This window comes from Oreochromis aureus, linkage group 3 (assembly GCF_013358895.1).
Source record: "Oreochromis aureus strain Israel breed Guangdong linkage group 3, ZZ_aureus, whole genome shotgun sequence".
Taxonomy (NCBI): domain Eukaryota; kingdom Metazoa; phylum Chordata; class Actinopteri; order Cichliformes; family Cichlidae; genus Oreochromis; species Oreochromis aureus.
In genome coordinates, this window is record NC_052944.1 from 32,461,974 (window position 1) to 32,474,133 (window position 12,160).

The 12,160-nt window shown below is 39.6% G+C and overlaps 1 protein-coding gene across 1 annotated transcript; it reads left to right on the forward strand.

Moving 5' to 3' along the window:
* The first annotated feature begins 489 nt into the window (after positions 1-489).
* LOC116318117 (pyrin-like) lies at positions 490-9,388 on the forward strand. Its single transcript, XM_031737064.2, has 10 exons — positions 490-751; positions 4,604-4,721; positions 4,927-5,003; positions 5,508-5,612; positions 6,377-6,472; positions 6,563-6,666; positions 6,804-6,912; positions 7,053-7,194; positions 7,276-7,302; positions 7,438-9,388. The coding sequence occupies exons 2-10, from the start codon at positions 4,622-4,624 to the stop codon at positions 7,983-7,985; spliced, it is 1,308 nt and encodes a 435-aa protein (XP_031592924.2). The 5' UTR covers positions 490-751; positions 4,604-4,621; the 3' UTR covers positions 7,986-9,388.
* The last annotated feature ends 2,772 nt before the right edge of the window (positions 9,389-12,160 follow it).

The following is a 12,160-nucleotide window of genomic DNA, read 5'->3' on the forward strand; positions in this document are numbered from 1 at the left end:
GCGTATTTCAGGAGTATTTTTTGCACGCAAAGCCCCACCTGTGTGATAAACACCTCCTCGTTTACACTACGGTATCAAAAATTGATTTTACTATCCGATTTACTGACTAAAACTATCAAATATGTTAAATACCACCTTAATAATTTTCACTGATGTCATGTAAGATGGCATCACGCTCCCCATCAGTTTTAAATTATTATTTTTTTAATTATTACATTATGTTAAAAAACAAACAAACAAACGTTATGCACTCTTAGTAAGGTTGTTGAAATTTACAAAAGGCTGCACCTTTCCAGCTGAAAGCCAAACACACACCAACAAGGACCAAACTCAGGCCCAAGCACAGACTTTCAAGTCGGCAAAGCATGATTGCGGATGCCGCTCACGTGCGTCTTCCTCCTTCCTCCTTGAAAATAGTTAAAACATCTTCATCCTGGGATCCATACGAGCGATGTACAGTCAGAAGAGGGTGTCAGCTGTGTTTGTCTTTGTTTTCTCTTGTTATTTTCTCAAAGAATAAATGAACGTTGTTCTTTTTTTTTTTCCCTTGACATTTGTTTCTTTTCCATGACGTTTCCAGTAAACGAGGATTGGCGTTGACAGGCAGTGACGTGTCAACTCTTTACAGCTGAATTTAAAGGGCTGGTTTCGGGATTGATTTGGAAAAAACGACACTGAATCTGCATCAGTGAGGAGCAGAGTGTGGAGAGAGGAGCAGATCGCACACCGGAGCATCGAGACGGGAGCGCAGGTAGGCTGCTCTGCATTTTTGTGTTAATTTGAACTTTATGAAATGCTTCACGATAATATAGCCTGGCAGTCTCACTGACCCTCTCACTCTCGTGCCTACATGAGTGAAAGAAAATCAGATAATATTAAAATATCACGCCTTCGTATAATATTACGTGTTTTTATATATTTTATTTTGTGTAGGTGCTGTGCTTGTGTGGAAATTAAATATAAAAAATAGTTTGTAGAGTGCAGCAAACAAAGTTATAAAGACCAACTTATGCAACACAACTCCAGTTAATTACACTTGTTTCAGCATGAGGAAGGTGTCATAATTATCAAAGTAAAGCGCAGGTTGCAGGATGTGTGCTCAGCTACACGAAACATTTTTTCCCCGACTAGGCTGCTTTTGTTTGCACGGCAGGAATAACCAAATCCAACATGTTAATTGCGGGAGTTCTAAAAATATTTTTTTTAATTTAATTTTATCTATTTTTTTTTACAATTATTATAGATGTTTTAAGGCTGTAAACCGCTCACTACACACTTCATACACCTTTCTCAGAAATGCATGAACATTTTCACACTTTTCTCTCTTGTTTAAACACTCAAAGTTCTATGGAGCCCCTCTGATGACATGGTCCAAAAAATAAATAGTGGCCACAAAATACTACTTCGTGCCCACAAAATACTTATTTGTGGCCACGAAATACTATTTCGAGGGTACGAAATAGGTATAACGTGCGCACGAAATGCTAATTTGTGGGCACGAATTGGGTATAACGTGGCAACGAAATAGATAACGTGCGCACATTATATTGATACAGTTCCTGGACAGCTGGTAGAGACATAAGCATAAGAGTAGGCTAAACCTATACACCATGGACAGAGACAGTATGATTGAGTTTTATTTTAGGCTGGGAATGAGCTACAAATGCATTTTGAAAAGCCTGGCAATGCAAGGAACCATTATTACGGAGAGACATTTAAACAGGATATTGAGAGCCCAGTTGCTGTCACGGTCTGTGTGGCAGACCGTGGGTGTGTGGGGAAGGAGGACCCAAGATGCAGGACTCTGCGATGCAAACAGTGCGGGGTTTTTTTTGTTGTTTTTTTTATTACAGTGGAGTAAATAGTACACAATAAATTCCCCGTGCGTCTCCAACTCCCGTGCCGTGTCTCCTTCTCAGTGCCCGTGCTCCATGTCTCCGCTGCCGTGAAACTTGTGCTCGCTGCTCTCCCGTTCCCGCACTTCTGATTAAAAACCACAAAGGCAGCCGTTAACCCACAACTCAGCAGTGACAGACTTAGCATGCACTGACTTTGCTGGAAACACTGACGGGTACTCAACGATCCAGCATCGAGGAGCTCTCAGTCACACTGCTTTGTAGCTCCTCTGACGAGGCTTGATCGGCGCCAGTGTGTGTGGAGATCCTGGGTGTGACCGGTCAACTGGCAGGGGCCACACCCACCAGGCCTGAAGGTGCCTGTCACGACCGCGCCCACAAACACACACACCTGCCAAAACACAAACATGGAGCGCAGGAAAAGCAGTAGAGCAGAGCACACCCATATAATATAATAATAATAATCATCATTATCATAGTCCATACTGCTCACGGACCACGAGTCCCTGGAACCGGGTCCGTGACAGTTGCTTTACAGACGTGTGACATACGACCTGGACGCCGGGATAGATTTTATTGTCAACCAACTGCAACGCCCTGGGAAGGATCACGGTTATCGGTTAAGTGTTTCGTGCCCACAAATAAGTATTTCGTGGGCACGTTATACCAATTTCTGCCCACGAAGTAGTATTTTGTGGCCACGATTTATTTATTTTTTGGACCATGTCATCAGAGGGGCTCCGTAAAGTTCAAACCTCCATAAAACAATAAGTCCAGTATATAGAAAGAAACCAACTTCAGAGTCACACTGCTAGCGATCGAAGATTTATGTAAATGCCACAAGCTGAGCGCAATCTATGCTATACAGATTGATTGACAATGATATACAGCCAATCAAGACGCAGAACACAATGAGCTGATTAAAGAAGAAAAAACAGAAACCAACAAAATTGCAATAAAAAAATCGGCGGAACAGCGAGGTGAACCCAGTTATAGCAATGGGTGAAGAATAGGGGATAAGGAAGCTGTCATGGTAATACAAGTAACCCCCACAGGTTTACTTTTATTTTATTTTATTACTATCATTATTATTATTATTATTATTATTATTATTATTATTATTATTATTATTATTATTATTTATTACCATGACTAGGTCGCTTTTCTTTCCATGGGAGAAATAAACAAATCCAACCTGAAATGCAAACACTAGTCTTATGAACGGCAACTGCAAGATATATCGCAGATCTACATTCGGTCAGTCAGCTTTTTCTATAAAGGCCTGCCATCTGTGGAACACACTTCCAACCGATATCAAATTGATTACAGACATTAGATCCTTTACATTGAAGGTTAAATTGTGGTTAAAGGGAAACCAAAGTTGTAGTCATTTTATCTGATGATTTTAATTTTATTTTAAATTATTGTCTATCAATTGTAATTGTATTTATGATGTAATTTGGTTTTATGAAAATGTATGTTTTATTGTAATATGTATTTATTTAGATTGTAAGCCCAACAAGGGACAATTGTTGAAAATTAGCAGTAAACCTATGTGCGGTACATCAGTCTCATGTCTTGCACTTGAACTATGTTAAACTGCACTGTCCCCTTTAAATAAATAAATTCAAAATTCAGAAGTCATTTTAACTCCTACTCCAGAGTAGATTTCAGGGTGTGGGGGCTTTGTGTTGTGCAAAGTGTCACTTTTCCGGTAATCGCGTGTGGTCAGACACTGAAAGGTAGATTATATTAACGTTTATAAAAGACACACGATATAACCATAGCACAAATGTTTTATTCTTCTAACATCAATAAAACTAATGACATTTATGAAGATCCCCATGTTATGTACACAACCCCATTTCTTTCTACATTTCTACAATTGTTTTATTTAACATTACATAGACTATACCCACACATAAATGCATTTTTCTACACCAAATTGATCGGGATTAGAAACCACAAGTGACTGTTACACACACTAATTGCTCTATAGTACTATTGTCGCCCTGTTTACAAGCCTTAGATTTGAATTCATGCTGGGGATAGTGTGGCGCTTGCATGTACTCTTACCGAGACAGAACTCTATGTTTAACTTCCTGTTTCATTTGAAATGAATAAATATCTTGTTTATCTCATGTCTATATGTATTTTTGATATAAGGACATCAGTGTTAATAACTATGACAGCATTGCACCGAAGGAAAAAGTATGTAACCTGAAACTCTTATTAAACCCATGAAACTACTGTACCAGTATGTTGATGCATGCTCAATCATCCAGGTAGTTACGTCCAAATGAACAGAATCAACCTTTTGGGGTACTGTACCAGTAGTATCCCTTTTTGAGTTTGGTTCCTCATGTTAGGAAAAGCTCAATCCTTCAAATAATTTGGAACAACTCTTACTTTTCTGAAAGATCTAAACACTGCTAATATGCAGTCTGTAGCATGACCACTATGGTCACAAAAAATAAATAAATAAATCAAAAAGATAAAGCTCTCAGTTTAAGTTTTGTGATGTGTGTGTTTTTAAGCCTGGCTATTAAAGTGAAAAGAAACGGTAATAACAAATGAAAAACTGCTTACCAGAGCTGTGCAGAGGTGTGGTGAAATTTAGGGAGAGGTAGACATAGAGTTAAGGATGTTGTAAAAGAAAATAAGACATGAACAACATTAACCTCATTAAATCATAGACTGCTTATTTTTGCTTTGCTCACAAATATGTTGACAATATTCTGTTACAGACATCCAATTTATTCAACATGAACGTTCAGTGTTACCACTGTGGTTCCACCAATTGTAGATGCTCCAGGATCTTTCCATCGACCTACAATGAACCTGAAATCAATACAGAGAGTTCTGGTGAGTGCACTAATTGTATTGAGTTTGTGCTGATGTAGGGCCAAGAGAAAAATCCTCACTAACACTTCTGTTATCTTCCCAGTTTACAATCAGAGTTAATGTATTCAAGCAATTTATTTAAATTTATTTCAACATCACATTTAAACCATCTATAACTGATAACAGACACAAAACAGTGAGCAGGGCATGTCTTCTTTTTCTACAGCTTTTAAGACTCCTCAATCTTCTCATCAAACTACTTTGGCCAACTTTGACAACTCCAGAGCTCGTCAAGTTCTTCAGGTACTGCATATTTATTAATGACCACTATTCAGATGCATGTAAAATGGGCTCATACTGAAGTGTACCTTATCAAGCCAAAATAAAGCTCCTCTTAAAGAGCACAAAGTGGCCAAGTGCATCATTTTGCTCATTTGCAAAGTATTTAACAGGCCTTTTGGCTGCATTCTTCAGATTCATTCCTGACTTCAAAGTAAAACTATATAAACATTAGTTTCATTCTTCCTCCAAAGGTAAAGGTACGCAATGAGTTCCATTTGTTTTTGTCTGTCTGTCTGTTTCTTAGCAAGAAGTTTCCAAGATATCATTTTCAAATTTTCTGTCATGGTAAATAACAATAACAGCTCAAGCAGATTTCATTTTGGTGAACAGAACTTCACTACAATATATTAGGCCTTGGAGGGCATGAGCACCAAGGTTGCCTAAACACTTTTCTATGACCTTCTTTGTTCGACCTTAAGGTCAATTTTGACCCTTGTGCTCTGTTGCTCTTGTTGTATCTTATAGGCGGCACATTTCTTGGAGAGACGTGGGACCGCAGCTCAGCAAACAGCAATGAGTCTTATAGGGGTAGCCTTGGAGGAAGAGAAGAAAGCCAAACAACTTCATAAGGTTCTGCAATTTTAATACAGTTACTACAGTAACAGTTACTGTTACTAGTGCCTAGTAACAGAGTTATAATGACTGGAATTTGACTCACGAAAGCCTAAGAAAAGCTGAAAATGCTTCAAAAGGCAACAACAACAGAAACACTGTAGCTTGTAAATAAAGCCTTGGAGATACCTACCGGCTACAGCTGTGTGTTTGCATACGGCTCAATCAAAGCCACCACATCCCTAACTTTAGGCCTTTAATAATATTCACATCGATTAGTTATATAGCCATATATTGAAAGTAAAGCTATTATGAAGGGGGTAACTATTACAGTTTTGTACCTGGTTGTAAACATGTCTTTTGTTGCTATTCAGCCGGGCATTTTAACACTACAATCTGTCTGTTTGGACTGAATCACTTTTGGAGCGAGCCTCAAGTGGCCAATAGAGGAACTGCTGTTTCTGAGATTTCATTTTCCATCCAATATTAATCAGTTCTCCAGGTTGATTAATAACTGGGCTCTTTTTCTAGCTCCACCATGATGTTAACATTTGCAGGGTCCAGTGACATACCCTTGTTAACACTTGTTAGATGACATGCCATTGTTTTTGGTTCAAGCTCAAAGCAGAAACTCTTTTAAATGCTTGCAAACCTGAAAAACACAAAACTCTCCTGCCTGCAAATCCGAGCATAACTCTAGGTGCAGACCTACAGAGCTGACATTCTTTTTTTAACTTATTATAACTTGAAAGCATTATACGTGTCTTTTGTCCTCTTTCAAGGCTAAACATGAAAAAACGATAGCTGATTTCCAGCAGCAAATTCATATCAGAGAGACCAAGATGGCTGAAGTCAGATCATCAGAATTAGCCTGCCAGGTAAAGACTCTAACATATGTTTTATCTTTTTTGTTTTGTTTGTTTGTTTTCTTTTGATCAAAACCCTCCACTCTGTTTGACGGCTTTCAGACTGGTTTGGATGCAGAGTGGCTGGAAGTCAACAATTTCTTCACCACCATAGTAAAAATCGTGGAGGGTGTTCGGGAGACAGCCATTCAGCCTGTGAAGGAAAGGTTGGTCCTGTGATGTTAAGTTGCAGTTAGTCTCTTAGTTCATCAGTGATGAACAACCTAACATCACCATGGAGATCCTTTGTGTTGCTATGGTGCAGTATATTTTAATAAAATAGCCTGTCTTGTGGACACTCTAGGAGATGGAAAGTTGAAAGAGACACTCAGGATCTCCTCCAGAAGCTTCAGAGAGAAATTGATGTGCTCAACAAGGCCATTGATGAGACAAACAAAAACCCAGACTTGGAGGTGCCTGAAGTCCATCTTCTGGTCTTTGTAATACTGGAGCATAAAATCATTTAAAAGAGGAAACACTTAATTTCTATTCTGTGTCAGTTTTGCTTCACTAAAATCATTAAATTTCATGGTGTCTGCACACACACATGCAGGTTTCTCCTCAAAGAGTCCTGAAGGAATCTAATGGGATAAATGTCCATGTTGACACTTCACTCTCCCTCGGCACACTGAAAGCTACAACTTCAACCATGATGAAGCAAATTTGCGAGGAACTGGATAAACTCTCAACCATCGGTGAGTCTTTTGATTTGTCATGATTTGTGTTAAAATCTATACTTGATATACAGCATCTTACTCAGATTTCTGCTTCCACAGAATTCAAGAGGATTCTTACATTTGCAGGTATGTATGTCAAAATAAAAACTGTATTTAAATAGAAGAACATGGTGATTTTTCTACATTTTCATGAATGCACATTAAAAAAAACAAAAAAAAAAACACACCCCCACACACACACTTGTATTCCATTGACTACAGTGGACGTGAAGCTGGACCCGACGACCGCACACCAAAGCCTTGAAATTTCTGATGATGGGAAACAAGTGAGAGATGCTGGCAAGACGCTGAAAGATACTGATTCTCCACAAAGGTTTGATGTATTTGGAAGTGTCCTGGGGCTGAACAGGCTGTCCTCTGGCAGGGCATACTGGGAGGTGGAGGTCAAGAATAAGACTGGGTGGGATCTGGGCGTGACGAGACGTTACGCAAACCGCAAGGGGAATCTCTCGATCAATCCTGACAGCGGTTATTGGGTTATTGTACATTATGAAGAGAAGAAATATTCAGCCCTAACGACAACACCTGTGAGCCTTTCACTTAAAGGGAAACCACAGAAAGTCGGGGTGTTTGTAGATTATGAGGAAGATCTTGTGTCCTTTTACGATGTGACATCTCAGTCTCACATCTACTCATTTACTGAGTGTTTGTTTGGTGGTGAGATCCTCCCGTACTTCAGTCCACATCTGAAACAAAATGAGAAAAACAGCAATCCTTTGATTATCTCTGCTGTGCAAAAGCAGCAGTAATCACATGCACTGGATGTGGTAAGCAATATGTATGATTGGGTGTGCAGTAACAGTTTGCTTACCTGCTCATCGGGTATTTCATTGGTCAAAAGTTTTATCTTTTATGTACTATTTTCCTAGATTTTAACATTTGAAAAGTCAAAAATAGGTCACACATACAGCAGTGGAAATGTATACATTTTACAGATATGAACAATGAAATAACAGAAAATTACTAACAGGAAAAAAAAAACCAAGGCTGGGAACTAGGAGGTCTGGGCGTGTTGAAACACCTCTGGCAAAAGACAGAAATGACACAATATATTCTAAATATCAACGTGTTAAAACACTTTAGACACTATTCCTGTTATTTCTTTAAGAAAAAAATATTAGGACATATTATGATCAAATGATGTCACGTACTGATCACCAGCAGCTGGAGGTTGTGCATTATTCAAAATCAGCTTTTAGCCAATTTTTGGGAGCATTAAAATCTTGCACCTAGATGAAAATAACTTTAAGAAGTAATTTGACATTAATCCCTCGGATGCAACAGGGAACTTGACTTTGTGGTGCATGGACTGGTGTATGTATGCATCAGAATCAGAATACTTTATTAATCCTTGAGAAAATAATATAAGTGTATGTATTTGCTTTTCTACTCACTCTCAGTAGATTGCTTTCTTATACTTCAAAGCTTGGGGGATAAGGAGGTAATTTAGGACTCAGGATCTATGACACACAGTTTAAGGGGAGCCATGAATCAAACCACCAACCTTGCCATTAGCAGATGGTCTGCTCTACCCGATAAGCCACATAGGACTTTAAAATATTAAGTTAACTTTGTGCGAATAGCCTTAAATTATATGTCTTGACTGCTGTCCTAAGAGTTGCAAGACTGGAATACTTGAACTTTCTGTGTGCCCGTGACATTTTTCATCTGCTGATTCTTGTCTGCTGTGTACACAGGAGTGTGGTAGTCCCCTCCACATCTGTGCAGACACACACACACACACATACACAGACACACACACACACACACACACACACACACACACACACACACACACACACACACACACACACACACACTTCAGCACTCCCTTCCTACGGCTCTGACTATAAATGCTGTTTGTTATATTGTATACCACAGGATGGATTACGGGTTCTGCTGGTTTGTTGTGTTTTGCTCATTCTCCATCACTTACTGTATCAACAAAATGTTTACTTCTCTTTGTAGCTCTGTTTTACAGATCCTTTTTGTAACTATTTTCTTCTGTTCAACCGTTTGTTTCACTTTGTACTTTTGCTACTCAGGCTTATTAAATTGTGCTCTTCAGCAGTCACTATATGCCATTTAATAATGTGTGTAATATATTTATGACATCAAATGGACAGAAGTGAATAAAACTGTCATTTAGGAACGTGTTTTTTGTGCATATTTTGTCATGATGTTACCACAAATAAGTTTGATTAGTAGATATTTTTAAATCTGTAGATAGATTTTAAAATATAAATAGAACATATAATATCAACTATTATCATTAATAATAATAATGATATATAAATTACTTCCAGACTGTCATATCTTATTTGTCCACTAGATGCCATTAGTGAGTTTTACCTCTATCCTGATGAACACATCCTCCATTCATTGTTGTTTTCTGCTATGTAGAAGAGAGTTCTGGATAAAAATGGACAATTAAAGTAAATATTTCATGTCCACACACAAATCAGAGAAAATATCCACTCCACTTTGGAATACTCTCATGATCGTCACTTTCAATCAATCAGTTTATTTATAAGCACATTTAAAAACAACACAGGTTGACCAAAGTGCTGTACAAAGTAAAAAGTAAAACAAATACACACAAAAAGAATAAAACAAGACTCAGTCACAATTAAAAGCGAGGGAGTAAAGATGTGTTTCTCAATGAGATTTACAAATTTACTAATTTGAAGAAGCAGACTATTCAAGTTTAGGCGCAGCAATCGAAAAGTCACAGTCTCCTCTGGGTTTTAGTTTGCTGCTAGGAACAATCAGAAGCAACTTATCAGCTGACCTAAGAGTTCTATTTGACTATTTTTAGTTACAAGATCAGAGAGGTATTTTGGAGCTAATCCATTTAGAGACTTAAAAACAAAGTAAAATCTAAAAATCAATTCTATAACGTACTGGAAGCCAGTGTGAACGAGCCAACACTGGGGAAATATCATCGTGTTCGCCTGTCAAGAGTTGGGCTGCAGCATTCTGAACAAGCTGAAGTCGAGAGAGCAGAGCCTGGCTGATACCAAAATAAAGATTATTACAGTAATCAAGCCTGGTTGAAATAAATCCATAAATCACTTTCTTAAGGTCAACAGATGACAAAATGTTGTTAATTTTGCAAGCGCCCTGAGCTGGAAGAAGCTGGCTTTTGCAAAAGGATTTATCTGTTTCTCTCAAGTGAAAAACTGCCGTCAAAGAACACTCCCAGATTTTTTGCAACGGGAGTTCTGGACTTTTCCAGAGGGCCCTACTTCAGCCAATGTGCACAGAGAACCAGGCTCAAAGTGATCAAAAACAGTTGAGGAATACACGGGAACAGAAGGATCATAAGCTGGAGGGGTGATATTAGACCTGATAGGAGCTACCTCATCAACCTGATCTTTAACCGGTTTGATTCATCCAGGATGCAGTCTCCAACATCAGCTGCAGATTCACCCACTCCCACTGTTGGTGTTCCATCTCTGACACCTCAGCCACTTCACACCTCCTCCACACACCCTGGTCACTACTCCCCACCCCGAACCACAGCATCCAGCACACATCCAACACAAGGCTCCAGCCTGTCTCTCTCATCCACCCAGGTTAGAAGGGAACTGAGGATTAAAGCCAAGAAGGCAGCGGGTCCAGATGGCATGAGCTCAAGAGTCATCAGGTCCTGCCCGTGTCAATTGCGTCGGGTGATGGAGCACATGTTCAACATGAGCCTGAGGCTGGGGAGAGTTCCACAGCTCTGGAAATCCTCTTGTGCATTACCAATGCCAAAGACTCCACGTCCCAAGGACCTCAACATCTACAGGCTGGTGGCTCTGACATCCCACCTGATGAAGACCCTGGCTCAGCTTCAGCCTCAGGTGAGCTCATCACTGGACACACTTCAGTTTGCCTGCCAACTTGATATTGGAGGGGATGATCCTTCCTGCAGAAGTTTTCTGATGACTCTTCAATAGTCGGCCTCATCACTGATGGGGACAACAAGGAGTACAGAGAACTGACCCAAGACTTTGTGGACCAGTGCCAGCAGAACTAACTCCAGATCAACACCGGACAAACCAAGGAGCTGGTGGTAGACTTCCACAATAACCACTACACATCCAAGGTATGGACATTGATGCTGTGCATTACTACATGATCCTTGGTGTTCACCTGATGAATAAACTCTACTGGACTCACAATTCAGATGCTCTCTACAGAAAAGGGCAGAGCAGGCTGTACCTGCTGCGGAGACTCAGGTCTTTTGGAGTGGAGGGCCCACTCCTGAAGACCTTCTATGACTCTGTGGTGGCCTCGGCCATCTTTTACGGTGTGGTCTGTAGCAGGCTGTGGCACCCACAATGTGGGGCAGAGAGACTCCGCAGGTTTTTCCTCCCCACTGGTGTCAGACTCCACAACAAAGACTTTGCAGCTGACCAAACACACACATCTACACTTGTGCCATAACACTAAGTGTATTTTTATTCTAACAACGTAGCATTTTATTCTATTGTATATACCATGTGTGACAGCCAGTGGGCTGGCCTTGTTTTCTTGTTTTCTTGTTGACTGTCTCTTTCAGGTATGTGTTAGGTGGAGCTGACCCAATTATAGATACAGCACAATTGAGAAGGCCAGTCCCAGTATATAAAGCTACCATGACTGAACCTCCGTCTCTCTCTCTCTCTTCATCTGGGGCTCATTATGGTCCTTTGGTTATGTTCAGTTATGGCTGTTGTGTCACTTACAGTTTCTTTACTTTATTTCATTAAAATATCTTACAGCCTTTAAAAGCCTGTGTGTGGTCTCCCACTTGTCACATCATTTGAGCCGGGTTGTGACATATGTTGTTCTTTTTCATCTTATTCTATTCCAGTGTTTTTCTTAATTTTTGCTACTGTAACTTTGCACTGTCCACTTTCAGCTGTGACACAAAACATTTCTCACGTGTGTGACT

Coding starts and splice junctions, on each gene's coding strand:
- LOC116318117 (XM_031737064.2), top strand. CDS start 4,622: ATGAACGTTCAGTGTTACCACTGTGGTTCCACCAATTGTAGATGCTCC. Junction 5,004..5,507: donor GAGCTCGTCAAGTTCTTCAG/GTACTGCATATT, acceptor TGTATCTTATAG/GCGGCACATTTCTTGGAGAG. Junction 6,913..7,052: donor ACAAAAACCCAGACTTGGAG/GTGCCTGAAGTC, acceptor ACACACATGCAG/GTTTCTCCTCAAAGAGTCCT.